The sequence below is a fragment of the Silurus aristotelis genome (assembly GCF_946808225.1).
Source record: "Silurus aristotelis genome assembly, chromosome: 3".
NCBI lineage: Eukaryota > Metazoa > Chordata > Actinopteri > Siluriformes > Siluridae > Silurus > Silurus aristotelis.
This window is the reverse complement of record NC_139576.1, coordinates 10,842,226-10,862,806: the sequence shown is the minus strand read 5'-3', so window position 1 is coordinate 10,862,806 and position 20,581 is coordinate 10,842,226. Positions and strand designations below refer to the sequence as shown.

The 20,581-nt window shown below is 44.4% G+C and overlaps 1 protein-coding gene across 1 annotated transcript in view; it reads left to right on the top strand.

Moving 5' to 3' along the window:
• LOC310723634 (uncharacterized protein) overlaps nt 1-20,581 on the top strand; it is a 31,905-nt gene that overhangs the window by 3,154 nt on the left and 8,170 nt on the right. The window contains exons 3-8 of the mRNA XM_083536965.1: nt 10,770-10,902; nt 11,127-11,350; nt 11,512-11,665; nt 13,701-13,848; nt 14,165-14,293; nt 15,672-15,791. Coding sequence (XP_083393091.1) covers nt 10,770-10,902; nt 11,127-11,350; nt 11,512-11,665; nt 13,701-13,848; nt 14,165-14,293; nt 15,672-15,791 — 908 coding nt within the window. The remainder of the gene's footprint in view (nt 1-10,769; nt 10,903-11,126; nt 11,351-11,511; nt 11,666-13,700; nt 13,849-14,164; nt 14,294-15,671; nt 15,792-20,581) is intronic.

Below are 20,581 nucleotides of genomic sequence, written 5' to 3'. Positions count from 1 at the left end.
AGTCAAATCTCAGTAGATGAAAGACTAATAAAATACTTTGGTAAAGGTTACACAGGTGCAGGAAATGCTCACTGCATGCACAGATAGCACTGTTTCTACTCTCACTGCATCCATCTAGCTCTGTCCTGAGTGTGGTAACTAAATCTGTCTGTATTTGGTAAATGTCTAGCTTAAGGATCTCTCATAGAATTTTATGTTTCTTTTGTAACCCTGGTTCTCTAAACATGAAGTGAGGTGTCTCACTGAATGGCTCATGCATGACCGATTGCTGCAGAAAACAAGAAATACGGCCTCCCTGAAAATAAACACTTTCTACAACTTACCTGCAACATCATTTCATATTATCAAAGAACTAAGTTTAAGATGCAGTCATTTGAATTTCTCTTTCTTACATTTGTTCAGTTTCTCAAAACAGTGAGATATCCCCAAATCTCTCTAATTTTCAACATCAACACTGGCCAAGATGGCTTAGATAAACTGTTTTGCTGGTGGGATGTAAAATGGGAGTCTTTTCACATCATGCAAATTCCTTTTGGCTTGTTATCCCTCTGGCTGGGACGGCCGGTCAATGAATAATTTTACCATGACAATAAAAAATAACATGAGCATATCAATTTATGTGCATTTGGTCCACTATCATGAGCACTCACAATCAGGACTGAGCTGCAGGAATATGACATCCACATCATTGTCCTCCTCATCTCCAAGGATGTCTGATAATCCCTTGGCATTCTTATCAGCTTCTAATTAACATGCTATCTATAATTTCACCCCGTGTGTGACCTCAGTTTGGTTGAGAGGTATGGGTCCTTTCTTTCCATGACTGTGACAGCCTTTCTTTTTACTTGATGTACAGTAGTAAAGAGAAAAGCACAGAGTGGGCAGCTGCCTGGGTCAGAAAGGGTGACTTGTGGCATGTTGGGGCTTGTGGCAGAACTTGTCATGTTTAGTACCCAGGCAAGAAATTCTGAAGCTGTGGGAATCTCTGGCAGAGATCCATGTGCCACAAGCACATGGGTGAGGATAATCTTTATCCTTACTCTCTGGTGTTTAGCTGATACCTCTCTTCTTCTTTTCCTTTTTTTTTCTTCGGTGTATAGTGAATGTTAGACTTGAATAGGGGACTTCAAGGAAGAAACTTGCCTTAACATTTTGGTCAAGCAGAAATGAACATTAATAAAATTCATTTTGTTAGAATTTTGCATTAACGCACTTTGACTGCCCATTTTATGAATGTTTCATAATGAATGTATCCAGTCTAAACAACCACCATATAGAACACAAGCAAAGAAAAGATGATGATGATCAGGTAATCAGGAATGTCTCTGTTCTCAGTCATTACATCGCTGACTCCACCTGTCTTGTTGCCTTGCTTGTTGTTTGCTTCATAAACTAGCCTACATCTGTGCTACGTCTGTACACCAGTTTTAGATTGAAAAAGCTGCAACAACAGGAAATTGGTTGATGGACTGAAAATGGCATGCACAGAGAAGAAAAAATATTGATATTTCACCAAATAGATTAAAACTAAAGTAATGACCCGGTTTTGAAAACACAAGAAAAAAAGAAAGTAAGAAAATACAGAAAGTACAGATATTTTTATGTGTAAAAAATGTAATGCGTAAAAGTGAAAAGTTGTCAGAAAAATTAATTCTGAAGTAAAATACTGATACCAGAAAAATAAAAAGTGCAGTAACGAAGTAGTTGTACTTTGTTACTTCCCACCTCTGCTCAACAGCTCCAAAGCCTTCTGTGTTTATACATCAAATATATGTGTAGTTCTTTGGTTAACTCTTCTTCTTCTTCTTCTTCTTCTTTCGGCTGCTCCCATTAGGGGTCGCCACAGCGGATCATCCGTCTCCATACCACCCTGTCCTCTACATCTGCCTCTTTCACACCAACTACCTGCATGTCTTCCCTCACCACATCCATAAACCTCCTCCTTGGCCTTCCTCTTTTCCTCCTACCTGGTGGATCCATCTTCAGCATTCTTCTACCAATATAATTCATGTCCCTCCTCTGCACATGTCCAAACCATCTCAATCTCGCCTCCCTCACCTTGTCACGAAAACATCCTACATGCGCTGTCCCTCTAATAAACTCAATTCTAATCTTGTCCATCCTCGTCACTCCCAACGAAAACCTTAACATCTTCAGCTCTGCTACCTCCAGCTCCACCTCCTGTCTTCTACTCAATGCCACTTTCTAAAATCCATACAACATCGCAGGTCTCACCACGGTCCTATAAACTTTCCCTTTCATTCTTGCAGATACCCTACTATCACAAATCACTTCTGACCCCAGGTACCTGAACTCCTACACCTTCCCCACCTCTTCTCCCTGCAACCGCACCACTCCACTGCCCTCCCTCTCATTCACACACATGTACTCTGTCTTACTCCTACTGACTTTCATTCCCCTTCTCTCCAGCGCATATCTCCACCTCTCCAGGCTCTTCTCAACCTGCTCACTACTCTCACCACAAATCACAATATCATCCACAAACATCAAAGTCCTGTCTGACCTCATCTGTCAACCTGTCCATCACCACTGCAAACAGGAAAGGGCTCAGGGCCGATTCTTGATGTAGTCCAACCCTCACCCTGAACCAGTCTGTCATTCCTACTGCACACTTCACTGCTGTCACACTGTCCTCATACATGTCCCTCACATACTTCTCTGACACACCTGACTTCCTCATACAGTACCACAGTTCCTCTCTCGGCACTCTGTTGTATGCGTTCTCTAAATCCACAAATACACAATGCAATTCCTTCTGTCCTTCTCTATACTTCTCCATCAACATCCTCAAAGCAAATAAGGCATCTGTAGTGCTCTTCCTCGGGATGAAACCATACTGTTGCTCACAGATGGTCACCTCTTCTTGCAGCCTGGCTTCCACTACTCTTTATGCTTAATGATCGGTACCAGCACACTCCTTCTCTATTCCTCAGGCATCCTCCCACCTTCCAGAATCTTGTTAAACAATCTGGTTAAAAACTCTACTGCCATCTCTCCTAAACATCTCAATGCTTCTACAGGTATGTCATCTGGTCCAACCGACTTGCCACTCTTCATCCTCTTAATCGCTGCTCTCACTTCCTCCTTACTAATCATATCTACATCCTGCTTTACCAACTCCACATCATCCAACCTTCTCTCTCTCTCTGATTTTCCTCATTCATCAGCTGCTCAAAATACTCCCTCCATCTTCTCAACACACTCTCCTCACTAGTCAACACATTTCCCTCTCCATCCTTTATTGCTCTAACTTGCAACACATCCTTCCCAGCTCGGTCCCTCTGCCTGGCCAATCGGTATAAATCCTTTTCTCCTTCCTTAGTGTCCAACCTCTCATACAGCTCCTCATATGCACTTTCCTTGGCTTTCGCCACATCCCTCTTTACCTGTTGCCACATCTCCTTGTACTCCTGCCTACTTTTCTCATCACTCTGTCTATCCCACTTCTCTTTTGCCAACCTCTTTCTCCTTATGCTCTCCTGCAGTTCCTCATTCCACCACCACGTCTCCTTGTCTTCCTTTCTATTTCCAGATGTCACACCAAGTACGTTTCTAGCTGCCTACCTCATCACTCCTGCAGTAGTTTCCCAATCACCCAACACTTCTTCACCACCACCGAGCCCCTGTCTGACCTCTTCCCTGAACCTCACACTACACTCTACCTTCTTCAGTTTCCGCCATCTTATTCTTCTTTCAGTCCTCACTCTCCTTCTCTTCTTCTTCGCCTCCAAAACCATCCTACAGACCACCATCCGATGCTGTCTAGCTACACTGTCCCCTGCCAACACCTTACAGTCTCCAATCTCCTTCAGGTTGCATCTCCTGCATAGAACATAGTCCACCTGTGTGCACCTTCCTCCACTCTTATATGTCACCCTATGGTCCCCCTTCTTCTTAAAATAAGTATTCACCACTGCCATTTTCATCCTTTTAGCAAAATCTACCACCATCTGCCCTTCCACATTCCTCTCATACCTACCCATCACCTCCTCATCACCTCTGTTCCCTTCACCAACATGCCCATTAAAGTCTGCCCCAATCACCAATCGCTCTTTCCTAGGTACCCCATCTACCACTATATCTAATTCACTCCAGAATCTTTCCTTCTCCTCCATTTTACAGCCAACTTGTGGAGCATAGGCACTGATGACATTTATCATCATCCCTTCAACTTCCAACTTCACGTTCAGAATCTCTCTTCACCTCCACTACACTCTTACTGTACTCTTCCTTCAGAATCACCCCTACACCATTTCTCTTTCCATCCACACCATGATAGAACAGTTTGAACCCACCTCCAATGTTCTGGCCTTACTCCCTTTCCACTTGGTCTCCTGAACACACAACATATCTACCTTTCTCCTCTCCATCATATCAGCTATCTCTCTCCCTTTACCCGTCATAGTACCAACATTTAAAGTACCAACCTGAACCTCCACTCTTCTACACTGTTCCTTTTCCTACCGTCTCCGTAGACGTCTTCCTCCGCTCCTTTTCCTCCTTCGGCCAACAGTAGACCAATTTCCACCGAAACCCTGTCGGCTAACGATACCTGTGGCGGTCGTTGTTAACCCGGGCCTCGACCGATCCGTTATGAAATTCTCAATTTTGATCTGCATTTTTGATTTGGCACATGTTTTACGCTGGATGCCCTTCCTAACGCAACCCTCCCTATTTACCCGGGCTTGGGACCGGCACTAAGAGTGCACTGGCTTGTGCATCCCTAATGGCTGGGTTGGTTCTTTGGTTAACATTTTTCTTAAAAAAATTTATTTCATAACTTTGCTATTAAAGTCTTTCAAGAGTAAAGTGTGCCTTCATCCTCTGACACAGACTGCTGCTATTTACTGTAACAGCCAATATTTGTTTTCTCAGGAAATCTTTTTTCTCTCTGAGTGCTTTCATTTCTCGCTCGTATTTTTTAGTTCCTTAATTGCTTTCTTTTACCATCACTAATTATTTCCGGTTCCTTTTCAGTTTGCTCATTTTAGCTTTGCTGCACCAAGTACCACCTGTCTTAGGCTGCGTTTACACTTGGCATTAACATGTGAGCTGTATCCGGATGTTGTCCATATGCACATTGAAAAGACAATTTTAAACGCGATTCTGATAGGAAAGTTATAAATTTTAGGTGTCCTGCTCCAGAGATCTCTAATGTAAACGCAACCTAGCCATCGTTTCTTCAACACATGTTTCTTCAGACCTATCACCTCAGGTGAACTTTGCACCAGGGCCATCTTCTGCAGACATTAATTTATTGCAATATAGACAGATCCGCTCGGTTATCCAGATCCAGAAGTCAGTTGATGCTGCCAAGTGTAAACGCGCCGTGTCCTAAAAGACTAATGATCGTCTCTAGGTTATGACCGTAACCCTAGTTCCACGAGGGAACGAGACGCTGCGTCGAAACGCTATGGAAACACCCCTGTGTGACCACGCTCTGAACCACGTGTGTACTCTGACCAATAGGCGTTTGGAACGTGACTTCATCATCGGGCGACGTCGCGTAAACAGGAAGCTACAAATGGCTGCGAGATGAACAAGACGCTAGCTCCTGCAAGATAAGGTAAGCGCCGCAGGCATGCAGGGAGTGTGGCACGGAGATGCAGCATCTCGTTCCCTCGGGTAACTATGGTTACAGTCGTAACCTAGAGACGTTCCCCTTCAGGAACTAGAGCTGCGTCGAAACGCTATGGGAACGAGTGTCCAATCACGCCACACTAACCAGACCCTGCCTAGAGAGTGAGGGCCTCGGCACTAGCACGTAGGACAGAGGAGCACGGGGTGGCTCTAAGGTCAAGGTCATAGAACCTGACAAAGGTCAGCGGGGTGGTCAAACCCGCAGCGTCACAGATGTCCTGGAGTGACACTCCAGCGGACCAGGCCGTAGAGGCCGCCACACTCCGGGTGGAGTGAGCTCAGACCCCGAGTGGGGCGGGGAGGCCAGAGGACTCGTGAGCCGACACAATCGCATCCACTACCCATCTGCTCAAAGTCTGCTTATTGGCCGGGAAACCTTTCCTGTTAGGGCCATAGCAGACAAGTCGTCCTGCGGAGGAAAGCCGGTGCTGTCGCTCCTGTTCGGGGGCTGTAAACAGGGGAGGGCAGAATGCCTGCAACACGACAGGACGTGAGGGAGCCGAAGGCACCTTAGGTACGTACTCAGGTTTCAGATATAGAAATGCCCTGGCCAGGGGCAAACTCCAGGCGAGACGGGCCACGGACAGAGCCTGCAGATCCCCGATCCTCTTCAGGGAGGAAATCGCCAATAGGAAGGTGGTCTTAATAGACAGAAACCTAAGCTAATGGGTCGAAGGGGGGCTCAGACAGAGCCGCCAGCACAACTGCCAGATCCCAGACAGGCACTCTGAGTCACGTCCCGGGCCTCAGCCTCCGGATACTCCGGAAACATGTCACCAGCGGGTGCCTACCCAGTGGCTGCCCCGCAGGCAGGTGCCATATGCCGCGATGGCGGACACGTAAACCTTCAGGGTCGAGGGGGTTAACCCTGCGGAAAACTGTTCCTGTAGGAACTCCAGAACCGAACCGATCAGGCAGTTAACAGGTTCCAGGCCATGGTGCTCGCACCAAGACGTGAACAGTTGCCATCGTGCGGCATACGACCTCCTCGTGGAGGGAGCTCTGGAGTGGAGAAGGGTGTCAACTACCTCGGTAGAGAGACCAGCCGCTACGAACTGCGCCCCCTCAGGGGCCCCAGCCCCAGACTCCTCAACTCTGGGCGGGGGTGAACCAGGGTTCCGCCCGCCTGTGAGAGGAGATCCCTCCTGTTAGGAATTTCTCACGGAGGGCCCTCGAGCAGGGACACCAGATCCGCAAACAATGGCTTGCCAGGCCATCGAGGCGCTACCAGGAGGAGACGGACTTCATCCCAGCGAACTCTCCTCAGAACTCCAGGGAGCAGAGCGATCAGGGGAAAGGCGTCCAGGCGTAGCCTCGGCCACGACTGTACCATGGCATCCAGCCCTAACGGGGCTGGGTGAGAGAGAGAGAACCAGAGGAAACAGTGCAAGGTTTACTGGGTCGCAAAAAAACCCACCTGGGCTCTGTAGAACCTCCGCCATATGAGCTCCACCACCTTGGGGTGAAGACGCCATTTCCCAGGCCGCGGCCCCTGCCTCTAAAGGGGCGTCTGCTCTGACATTCAACCGTCCCAGGATGTAAATGGCCCTCAAAGATAGGAGCCTGTCCCGAGACCACAAGAGGACCGTTCACGCTAGCTTGTACAAGGGGCAAGATCGTAGACCCCTCTGGTGGTTGATACATACATGGTGATCTCTCAGGTCCGGGAGGAAGTGCTTTAACCCCAAAAACACTGCCATCATCTCCAGGCAATTTATGTGCCATTAGAGACATGGGCCGCTCCTTTAGACCCTGGGCGGAGTGGCCACTCAGAAAGCATGCTTTTGCTGGCGTTTAGCCAAAACCCGAGCACCTTCATGCAGGCGAGGACGACATCTCGATGCCGAATCACCTGATGCTCTGTATGAGCCAGGATCAACCAATCGTCGCTGTAATTCAAAACGCGGATGCCCTGGAGCCGCAACGGGGTCAGTGCTGCATCGACGCATTTCGTGAAGGTGCGGGGTGAGAGTGCCAGGCCGAACGGGAGGACCCGATATTGGTATGCCACGGCCCCGAAAGCGAACCTCAGGAACCTGCTGTGTGCAGGAAGGATAGAGATGTGAAAGTATGCGTCCTTCAGATCTATAGTGACGATCCAGTCCCCGGACCTGATCTGATTAACGACCCCCTTGAGGGTGAGCATCCTGAACCTGAGCCTCCTGAGAGAGCGGTTCAAGGAGCGAAGATCTAGAATGGGATGCAACCCGCCATCCTTCTTCGGAACAACGAAGTACGGGCTGTAGAAGCCTGACTCTTGAACCGAGGGGGGAACTACCTCGATGGCCCCTTTCCCCAGGAGTGTGCGTACTTCTTGTTCCAGGACCAGAGCCTGCTCAGGTCCCACCAGGGTGGGACACATCCCGTTGAAACGGGGAGGAGAGGAAGGAAACTGAATCACGTAACCGCCCTCTGTAGTCCGCAGGACCCACCGGGAGACTTCTGGCAGCCCCTCCCAAGCCACCAGAAAGTTCCTCAGGGGAACCAGCCCCTCAGGGCTGGCCTCTGACCCACTCAGAGCAGCTGGGGCGGGGCCCTGCAGCTGATGACACCTCGTGAGAGGCGGCGGGTCTCCCCCATCCGTACAGAGACTTTGGGTGGAAGTGGAGGGAGACGCCCGCTGAAGGGGGGCCGTGCTCTGAAGCACATACTGTGGCAGAGCCAACGGCCCACCCTCCTGGTGGTGCAGGGGAGGGACGGGCACCGTAGCATGAGGTGTACACTGCCCCCCTATGGTACACCGTCTCCGCACCACAGCCCATGGCCCTCAGGTCATCCTGCTCCTTTTTGGGCCTCTGTTTCTGGGCTTCGCGGTGCCCGGAAGGACCAGGCTGGGGCTGCCACCGACCAGCCCCACGAGACCGGTGAGGGAGGTACTGCTGAAACGCAGCCGACTGCTTTTTAGACTCCTGAAATCTGTTCACGACCGCCGTCACAGTGTCGCCAAACAGGCCAGGAGGAGCCATCGGTGCGTTTAAGAGCACAGCTCGATCCTTGTCTGGGAGGTCAGACAAGGTGAGCCACAGATGCCTCTCTGTGGCCACCTGGGCCGCCATGGACCGACCAACGGCCAGCGCCGTGTGTTTTGTGGCCCGAAGGGTTAAGTCGGCAGCGCAAGGCAACTCCTTAATATCAGCGGCCCCAGAGCTAAGTCCCTCATCCAAATCACGTAGCAGGTCAGCCTGGTATGCCTGCAACACATCCATGGTGTGGAGACAACCCGCAGCCTGACCTGCTGCTGTGTAAGCCTTCCCTGCCAAAGCCAATGTAGCACGTAGCGGCTTCGTAGGGAACACCGGAGCCTTCAGTGACGATGCTACGCTAGGAGAGCGATAGCTGGCTAGCGTCTCTTCCACACCTGACATCGCCCCGTAGCCGCATGCCTTAGCCCCGACCACGTTCGCGTAGAGTGAGGAGTGGCGGGAAGAAGTACGCACTGAGTATGGGGTTTCCCAGGATCTGGACACCTCGGTGTGCAGATCGGGAAAAAAACGGCAGGCCCGGCGCTGAGGAAGTGACACAGGACGCAGAAAATGCTCATCCAGCTTACTGGGTGCGCGCTGTATCTGCTGCTCCACCGGCGAAGCTAGATCCAGCTTAGCTACGGCTTGCGTCACGACCCCGAGAAGTCTGAGAGAGCAGGAGCTCGATTCAGCAGCCGAAGCGAAGCGGACTCATCTGACTCCAGCTCCGCTGCTAAATCGGCCTGCGAACCCCATGAGCGCCGGCGCCGGCGTGCCTCGGCGAAAGCAGGACCAGAGCCGCGAGGGAGAGAGCTCTTCTCAAAGAGCGCTCTCCGGGAGTGAATGGTGCGCATAGCCATGCGGCTACAATGCGAGCAATCGACTCCTTCGAGAGCCGGTTGTGCATGCTCCACTCCCAGTCAAACAACACACCGATCATGGGAATCCTTACCGGTAATAATACGCGGACTCGGATGAACGCACGTATGGTAATTCTGTCTGCCAGCCATCACTTGATCAGAAAAACACAACGAAACAGCGCTTACCTGAACGAGCAGAAGCTAGCGTCTTGTCCATCTCGCAGCCATTTGTAGCTTCCTGTTTACGTGACGTCGCCCGCTGATGACGTCACGTTCCAAACGCCTATTGGTCAGATTACACACGTGGTTCAAAACGCGGTCACGCAGGGGCGTTCCCATAGCGTTTCGACGCAGCTCGAGTTCCTGAAGGGGAACCGATCTTCTTAATAGGATCATGGTGATTGCATTTTAATGCCAAGTGTAAATGCAGCCTTAGCTACACCAAGTCTAGAAGAAAACTTCTTCATCGTTGACTATGCTGTGTAGAAGAGAGAGCTGTTCACTATCATCTCGGGTCTGTTCTTTTGTAGCTTGATGGGCAGAGTTATCTGACGTCTGCTATATTTTTTTAGAGTGTTTCTTGTTTAACTGAGCTTTCTCTTTCATTTGAATTTACATTGTTATTTAAATTGTTTTATATTGTTTTGTATCATTACCAACTCTTTATGAATATGCACATATCCAAGAGTTACCAATAAGCTTAGGTTTTAGGTCTTAGAACGTAACCCCCGTGAGTTCCGGGGAGACCACTGTATTCCATCTTCACTGTGTATTCCTATGTGTGTCTGCACTATGCTGCACTATGCTGCTTTCTTCTGCACTGGAAGCTCCTGTCACCAAGTCAAATTCCTTGTGCGTGTAAACATACTTGATAATAAAGCTATTTCTGATTCTGATTCTGTAACTTTAAAGACAAAAAAACCACAAACACCCAACCCCCCAAATATATATATTTGTGTTAAATAATATTTGTTCTGTAATTTTGGTTTATTTAACTCCTCACTTATCTTCTTACATATATATATATATATATATATATATATATATATATATATATATATATATATATATATATATATATATATATATATATATATATATATATATATATAGTTAATTGGAATAAAACAACCACAGTGAAATTTGTTGGTCTTCTGCATATCATTGCAACGGCCACATATAAATATAGATATGCCACTACTATGAGCAGAATAAAGAGGTGGCTGGAGATATTTAGCATGGATAGTATGAGTTATTTCAAGTTTTGTTTTTCCCCCCATTTTAGACAATGCTTATGACCCAGATGTCAGTGCAAAACAATTCTGGATTGATAAAACTGATTTCGACGGCAAGGACTGCCTCATCTTCATGGATAATGGAAAAGGCATGGACTATGATACGATGTACAAATTGCTTAGGTAGGAGTGTGTTCATGAAGTTTGTGTTATTATTTAGAAGGTAACTGGACATAACAAAACAATAAAGCACACATTAAACAAACACTGAATGGTCCGTTGTTTTGCTGACAATAGTTGCAGTCTTGTTCAAACATTCTCTCTCTTTCTCTCTCTCTCTCTCTCTCTCTCTCTCTCTCTCTCTCTCTCTCTCTCTCTCTCTCTCTCTCTCTCTCTCTCACTCTCAGTTTTGGCTTCAGCGATAAGAAGACAGTAAGAGGTCATGTTCCAGTCGGTTTTTATGGTAATGGATTTAAGTCGGGCTCCATGCGTTTGGGGAAGGATGCCATCGTGTTCTCAAAGAAAGCCAACACCATGTGTGTGGGTCTCCTGTCACAGACTTACCTCGAGAAAACAGGAGCACAGCATGTCTTAGTGCCTATTGTAATGTTTACCAACAATGGACAGACTGATATCCTTTACCTAGAAACAGAGAAAATTGTATGACAGGAACGTTTATATCCTACCAGCTTAAACAGCCATATTCTTAATTTCTTAATTTTAAAGCATATATTTAATAACTAAAATAGATCAAATTTTGCTTCTCTTTTGGTTCTTAACCTCATTGATTACTCAGTGCTGCACCGGAGCATGCAAAAAGTCTTCAGGATATCCTGACCTATTCTTTGTTTAACACCATGGAAGAATTGCTGTCTGAGTTTAATGTCATTGATGGGTTGCACAGAAACTCAAGTGGAACCCGCATCATCATCTGGAACCTACGCAGGTGAACATGCAGAAATTTCTTAATATAGTGTTGTAATATAGTGTTAGAAAAAAGATATGATTGATATAAGCCTAAAGAATTTTCTAAGTAAAAATCTTAGCTTAAAATCTTTGAGAAATAGAACAACTTATAGTTACTATAACTTAACAATAAAGTTGGTCAGACCCAAAATGCATTTCATTTTTGTGCATGTTATTATTGAGACTGTGTGTTTCCCCTCAGTGACCCCACATCCTCTAAGCTCATCTAAAATGAGCTTTGGGCAGGTGTGTCAAAAATTGTTAGACAAAATTGCTCACAATGATGTGGAAACACGAGTTCATAATACAACAATGCAATGTTTGCATTAGTTTTTTCACCCAACAGTTTTCTCTTCCTTGTAGAGCACAGATGTTTTTTTTATTGTTCAAAGCATTCTGTGGTATCACTCAACTGCATTTATTCCATCAGAAACATGACTCCCACATTAGATATCTGCCTTTGCTTATCTGAAGCTTTACTGTATGCCCAACAAAACAGCATTGTGATCTACATAATTGCTGGCAATCTGGACACCTAAGCAAGACAAAACTTGCTTAAGTCTGGTACTTTTAATACCACAATAATGGTTGACATCCAAGAATTTATAAATAGCTTTTTCATTAAGAGTCTTGTAGATTAAAAGAAATACTATGTGGCATTGTTGGCAGAATTTGGACACTTTAGCAAAGGTGGCAAAGTGTTTACAGGCATGTTGGATTGCATGTTGGATTGTTTACTGATTTGTTCAAGTTGGAAATATTTTTTCTAGGATTTCAAAAGTTGTGTACTTGACAAGACAAAACATCTGTTGTAAAATATGTATATATGCCTACTTTTTTTCTAAACATCTTTTGAACTGAGTATATTAACTTTTTCATTATTAATCTTTCTAGCTGCCCCAATACAAGGTGGTTGACCTATTTGTATACACTTGTTCCAGACATTGTCCTTGTTCATGTAGGTTATTGTCTTGACTAATGTTAAAATTGCCTTAATTTCACATTCAGTTTGTTGAAGGCTGCAATTAATCCAGGATTTAATTGTATATAATGATTGTTTATTTGGACAGTTCTGTAATTTTAACAAACTTTGATTGAGATAATAGAATATGTCATATTGATATGTCAGTGTTTACACTGTATTGTTACACTGTAAATGTATGACTAGGGCCAAGAATATCGACCTGTTGTGACAGAATTAAGATTAAGGTAAATTAAGACAAGCATCTATTTATTATGTTGCTGTATTATTATATTATGTAGCTGTAACATCATCTAATAGAAAGGCAAACAAAATGTGAGACATGGGGATGTACTGAACTGAAGGGTGATATAGAAAGAATTAAATAAAAGGCAAATTTAAGGCAATATGTATTAAAATTAAATCTATTGAAATGTATACTTTAGGTATAGACCTCAACCAGAATGTGAAGGATTTGAGGCAGCCTTCATCAACAGAAAATCTGTGGTTATTATTTTATTTTATAAGCATTCTTAATTTTTTCTCTCAGAATCTTTTCACACCTGGCTAAAACCTTTGCACTGGACTGTACATGCAATTACAAAAAATATATATTCTTGATTGGAAGACATTCACTTAAGTTTTATGAAAAAAGTCTTTGTTGTAACCACTGTTTCATGGTGCGTTTAGGAGAATATTAGCACAGGAATGTTTTCAGGACAGAATAGTTTATGGTTTCCTGTAGTAACAGAAAGTAACTTGTCTTTCAGACCTTCCACAACATTTAGTATAACCGTTCAAGGTTTTTCAAATCACTGTGATTTAATTAGATTCATGACATAATTCGTCAGATTCATATAATATGTGCTATTATACAAAAATAATGCACTTATTACATAGATAATAATATAAATGTTAGTGTGACAGTGAATGCTGCAATTATTTTAGACGAGGTAAATTACTAAGAGCAGAAAGCAATAACTTTGGTTCACACTTTGGAACAATTTTACAGTAATTTATTCCTTTGGTTTTATGTTAAATTATTTGGCTGCAGAACTCATTCAGGTGAATTAGAGTTTGACTTCACTCGGGACGACTATGACATCCAGATCCCTTTTGATGTGTACCAGAGAACTAGGAATACGAAAAAGCAGCAACTAGAAGCTGAAAAATGGATGCCAGAGAGTGAATATTCATTGCGGGTAAGAATTTTTTATTATATTATAAAATCTTTTTTATTTATTATGAGTTTTTATTTAGAATTTTCAATTTCTTAAAAAATTAAATGGCTTAGTTCAGTGACATAATAGGGCTTCAGAAACCTGACTTTAGGCTTAAATTCATGACTTTTTTATTTTGGTGAAATTCAGATTCAAAGCAACTAGTCCAAAAAAGGCAATACACTCTAGATAAAATTCTCTGCACATTTTGAATTTTTTTTACAAAAATGTTATGAAATATATCTGGATTGATAGATAGGCCTATGCATAAGTTATTTATAAAATTCTCTTTATCTAGGCATACTGCAGTATCCTGTACCTAAAGCCAAGAATGCAGATTATCATTCGAAGGCAGAAGGTAGAAACTCAGTTTATCACTAAAAGCCTGGCACATGTCTCCAAGGACTCATACAAACCTCTCGGTCTTGTATCCTTTTGCAAATATTAGAAGGCAGAACAAAAATATATATTTAATAATACACAGATTTAAAGTTGAAAGAGAAACTGTGTAGAAGCCTCAAACTGGGGAGACACAGCCAAACTCTTCTACCAAGGTGAGGTTGTGTAAGACAGTCACATGTCACATATCATGTCATACACCATTGCAAGATTGAGCACAGCAAAAAGACACAAGGTATGTGATAGAAGAGTATCTGCAAGAGTGAAAGGGAAAGTTTATAGGACTGTGGTGAGACCTGCGATGTTGTATGGTTTAGAAACAGTAGCACTGAGTAAAAGACAGGAGGTGGAGTTGGAGGTAGCAGAGCTGAAGATGTTGAGATTGCAGACAAAGTGAGAGAGGCACGATTGAGATGGTTTGGAAATGTGCTGAGGAGGGACATTGGGTAAATGTTAAGGATGGAGCTGCCAGAAAGGAGGAAGAGAGGAAGGAAACCCCTAATAGGAGAAGCTGAAAGAAGAAGAACAACAACAAGACACAAGGTAGTTATAGTCCATTAAAAAGGTCTCCACCAGAGAAAGATTTCAAAACAGACTGGGGGTTCAAGATGTGCTGTTTAAGCTATTGGATATTGGCTATTAGAAAACCCCCCAAAAAAACAGGCAATGTTTGGGTCTGTAGATGCAGTGGTCAACCTAGGAAACTTAATGCAGCAATTGAAAGACACATCATGCGTCATCCCTTAGATATTAGAATATATCCAGTGGTGCCATCAGCAAAGAACAGGTGGGACCCAGGTACAATACATTCATATGTCCATAGAAGTCTGGTCTTCATGGAAGAATTGTGCCCAAAAGGCCGTTCCTCCAACATGGAAACAAGGCTAAATGATTCAGATCTATTTTTCCTATGCACGGAAATAAGGAGCTAGGGTGCAGAAGAATAGCAACAGGTGCTCTAGACTTATAAGTGAAAATCTTTGGCTGTAGAAGGGGGCTACGTTTGTTTGCCGAATCCCTGAAAAACTGTACAATAATTAATGTCTGCAGACAACAGTGAAGCTAAAGTTTTAGCCCCCCCGGAGGTGTCTGATGTACTGCATGATGGATAAGTATTTGAATTTATTTCTTAGCATTGGGGACACCATTCATCCTGACCAAATCTTCAAAGCAGTACCATCAGGGAGGTGTCTGATTGGCCCCAAATATATAGAAAACTAGAAGTATATATAGTAATAGCAACCATAAAGTCTTGATCTCAACATCATCAAGTTTGCCGGAGATTACATGAAGAGACAGAAGGATTTGAGGCAGCCTACATCACACTTCTCCAAAATGTTTGGAACAACCTACCTACTGAGTTTGCAAATATTTTAAATGCTGTGATCCTTAAGTCTTTATCTTAGGGAAAAACAATAAAGATCACATTTGGCTACAACACAAAGTGCAAAGAGCACTACGGATTAATGATGTATCACAAAAATCGGCTCATCAAAGCTTATGAACGTGTTCCTTGTCAACGCAAGGTAAGAATCATACAGTTTAATATTTTTTTCTGAAGACATTTTGTTCATTTGCTTTACTTAAATAATCAACCCAGCCATTAGGGAGGCACAAGACAGTGCAGTCTTAGTGCCGGTCCCAAGCCCGGATAAATGGGGAGGGTTGCGTTAGGAAGGGCATCCAGCGTAAAACATGTGCCAAATCAAATATGCGGGTCACGAATAAGAATTTCATACCGGATCGGTCGAGGCCCGGGTTAACAACGACCGCCACAGGTATCGTTAGCCAACAGGGTACCGGTGGAAATTGGGCTACTGTTGGCCGAAGGAGGAGGAGGAGAGGAGGAAGACGCCTACAGAGGCGACAGGGAAAGGAAAAGTGTAGGAGAGTGGAGGTTCGGGTTGGTACTTTAAATGTTGGCACTATGACTGGTAAAGGGAGAGAGATAGCTGATATGATGGAGAGGAGAAAGGTAGATATGTTGTGTGTTCAGGAGACCAAGTGGAAAGGGAGTAAGGCCAGAAACATTGGAGGTGGGTTTAAACTGTTCTATCATGGTGTGGATGGAAAGAGAAATGGTGTAAGGGTGATTCTGAAGGAAGAGTACAGTAAGAGTGTAGTGGAGGTGAAGAGAGTTTCTGATAGGGTGATGATCGTGAAGGTGGAAGTTGAAGGGATGATGATAAATGTCATCAGTGCCTATGCTCCACAAGTCGGCTGTGAGATGGAGGAGAAGGAAAGATTCTGGAGTGAGTTAGATGAAGTGGTAGATGGTGTCCCTAGAAATGAACGATTGGTGATTGGGGCAGACTTTAATGGACATGTAGGTGAGGGGAACAGAGGTGATGAGAAGGTTATGGGTAGGTATGGCCTAAAGGAGAGAAATGTGGAAGGGCAGATGGTGGTAGATTTTGCTAAAAGGATGAAAATGGCAGTGGTGAACACTTATTTTAAGAAGAAGGAGGATCATAGGGTGACGTATAAGAGTGGAGGAAGGTGCACACAGGTGGACTATGTTCTATGTAGGAGATGCAACCTGAAGGAGATTGGAGACTGTAAGGTGCTGTCAGGGGACAGTGTAGCTAGACAGCATCGGATGGTGGTCTGTAGGATGGTTTTGGAGGCGAAGAAGAAGAGGAGGAGAGTAAGGACTGAAAGAAGAATAAGATGGTGGAAACTGAAGGAGGAAGACTGTAGTGTGAGGTTCAGGGAAGAGGTCAGACAGAGGCTCGGTGGTGGTGAAGAGGTGCTGAATGATTGGGAAACTAGTGATGAGGGAGGCAGCTAGAAAGGTACTTGGTGTGACATCTGGAAATAGAAAGGAAGACAAGGAGACGTGGTGGTGGAATGAGGAAGTGCAGGGGAGCATAAGGGGAAAGAGGTTAACAAAACAGAAGTGGGATCGACAGGGTGATGAGAAAAGTAGGCAGGAGTACAAGGAGATGCGGCAGCAGGTAAAGAGGGATGTGGCGAAAGCCAAGGAAAAGGCATACGAGGAGCTGTATGAGAGGTTGAACACTAAGGAAGGAGAAAAGGATTTGTACCGATTGGCCAGGCAGAGAGATCGAGCTGGGAAGGATGTGTTGCAAGTTAGAGCAATAAAGGATGGAGATGGAAATGTGTTGACTAGTGAGGAGAGTGTGTTGAGAAGATGGAGGGAGTATTTTGAGCAGCTGATGAACGAGGAAAATGAGAGAGAGAGAAGGTTGGATGATGTGGAGTTAGTAAAGCAGGAAGTGGATAAGATTAGTAAGGAGGAAGTGAGAGCAGCGATTAAGAGGATGAAGAGTGGAAAGTCGGTTGGACCAGATGACATACCGGTAGAAGCGTGGAGATGTTTAGGAGAGATGGCAGTGGAGTTTTTAACCAGATTGTTTAACAAGATTTTGGAAGGTTAGAGGATGCCTGAGGAATGGAGAAGGAGTGTGCTGGTACCGATCTTTAAGCATAAGGGAGATGTGCAGACCTGCAGTAACTACAGGGGAATAAAGTTGATCAGCCACACCATGAAGTTATGGGAAAGAGTAGTGGAAGCCAGGCTGAGAGAAGAGGTGACCATCTGTGAGCAACAGTATGGTTTCATGCCGAGGAAGAGCACCACAGATGCCTTATTTGCTTTGAGAACGTTGATGGAGAAGTATAGAGAAGGACAGAAGGAGCTGCATTGTGTATTTGTGGATTTAGAGAAAGCGTACGACAGGGTGCCAAGAGAGGAGTTGTGGTATTGTATGAGGAAGTCAGGTGTGTCAGAGAAGTATGTGAGGGTGGTGCAGGACATGTATGAGGACAGTGTGACAGCAGTGAAGTGTGCAGTAGGAACGACAGACTGGTTCAAGGTGAAGGTTGGACTGCATCAAGGATCGGCCCTGAGCCCTTTCTTGTTTGCAGTGGTGATGGACAGGTTGACGGACGAGGTCAGACAGGAGTCTCCCTGGACTATGATGTTTGCGGATGATATTGTGATTTGTGGTGAGAGTAGTGAGCAGGTTGAGAAGAGCCTGAGTATATATGCGTAAATGAGAGGGAGGGCAGTGGAGTGGTGCAGTTACAGGGAGAAAAGGTGAAGAAGGTGGAGGAGTTCAGGTACCTGGGGTCAACAGTGCAAAGTAATGGAGAGTGTGTTAGGGAAGTGAAGAAAAGAGTGCAGGCAGGGTGGAGTGGGTGGAGAAGAGTGACAGGAGTGATTTGTGATAGTAGAGTAGCTGCAAGAATGAAAGGGAAAGTTTATAGGACTGTGGTGAGACCTGCGAAGTTGTATGGATTAGAGACAGTGGCATTGATTAAAAGGCAGGAGGCGGAGCTGGAGGTAGCAGAGCTGAAGATGTTAAGGTTTTCGTTGGGAGTGACGAGGATGGACAAGATTAGAAATGAGTTTATTAGAGGGACAGCGCATGTTGGATGTTTTGGTGACAAGGTGAGGGAGGCGAGATTGAGATGGTTTGGACATGTGCAGAGGAGGGACATGAATTATATTGGTAGGAGAATGCTGAGGATGGAGCCACCAGGAAGGAGGAAAAGAGGAAGACCAAGGGGGAGGTTCATGGATGTGGTGAGGGAAGACATGCAGGTAGTTGGTGTAAAAGAGGCAGATGTAGAGGACAGGGTGGTATGGAGACGGATGATCCGCTGTGGCGACCCCTAATGGGAGCAGCCGAAAGAAAAAGAAGAAGCTTTACTTAAATAATCAAGAGAATATGTCATTTTTTTCAGGGGTTCCCCAACTTTTGCACATATTCTTTTATACAGCTGTGTCCGTGTGTTAGCAAGTGAATGTTTATCCTTTTATCCACACAATAGTCTGCTTCATTTCATCAGCTTTTAGTGGTGATATAAAGAAAATATTACTAAATAGTGCTATATAACTGTTGCAGTTGCTATAATTTGAACTTTTGCCAATTACTCAGCATGAGCAAAAAAACAAACAAATAAAAAATAATTTGAAGTTCACATATCAGCAAATCAAATTAAAATGGCTAGATTGCCTGTGCGAACACACTGTAAGTACAGCAACATTAATGACCAAAAAAACTATATAAAATGTATCCACAAAATTAAATTTGAACATAATTTAACTTTACAGAGTAAACAAGACATTGTTAAATATTTAAATCCCTGACACCAAGATGCTCCTATGTCCAGTAAAAAATGGTAGTTCACTGTGAAATCAGACATTGAGCACCGCAATATATCCAAAAGGACATGATCCTCATTTCATAACACCTCTGCGAAGATTTGATGGTGAGGTTGCTCCTCCTATCAAAGCATTGAATCTTTGACTATCTGAGGTCATCCCTATAAATCATACATTTATTAATTTGATATGCCTTTGGTATATACAGTGCCTTGCGAAAGTATTCGGCCCCCTTGAACTTTGCGACCTTTTGCCACATTTCAGGCTTCAAACATAAAGATATAAAACTGTAATTTTTTGTGAAGAATCAACAACAAGTGGGACACAATCATGAAGTGGAACGAAATTTATTAGATATTTCAAACTTTTTTAACAAATAAAAAACTGAAAAATTGGGCGTGCAAAATTATTCAGCCCCCCTCAGCCCCCAGCCAAAGTTAATACTTTGTAGCGCCACCTTTTGCTGCGATTACAGCTGTAAGTCGCTTGGGGTATGTCTCTATCAGTTTTGCACATCGAGAGACTGAAATCTTTTCCCATTCCTCCTTGCAAAACAGCTCGAGCTCAGTGAGGTTGGATGGAGAGCATTTGTGAACAGCAGTTTTCAGTTCTTTCCACAGATTCTCGATTGGATTCAGGTCTGGACTTTGACTTGGCCATTCTAACACCTGGATATGTTTATTTGTGAACCATTCCATTGTAGATTTTGCTTTATGTTTTGGATCATTGTCTTGTTGGAAGACAAATATCCATCCCAGTCTCAGGTCTTTTGCAGACTCCATCAGGTTTTCTTCCAGATTGTTCCTGTATTTGGCTCCATCCATCTTTCCATCAATTTTAACCATCTTCCCTGTCCCTGCTGAAGAAAAGCAGGCCCAAACCATGATGCTGCCACCACCATGTTTGACAGTGGGGATTGTGTGTTCAGGGTGATAAGCTGTGTTGCTTTTACGCCAAACATAACGTTTTGCATTGTTGCCAAAAAGTTGGATTTTGGTTTCATCTGACCAGAGCACCTTCTTCCACATGTTTGGTGTGTCTCCCAGGTGGCTTGTGGCAAACTTTAAACGACACTTTTTATGGATATCTTTAAGTAATGGCTTTCTTCTTGCCACTCTTCCATAAAGGCCAGATTTGTGCAGTATACGACTGATTGTTGTCCTATGGACAGTGTCTCCAACC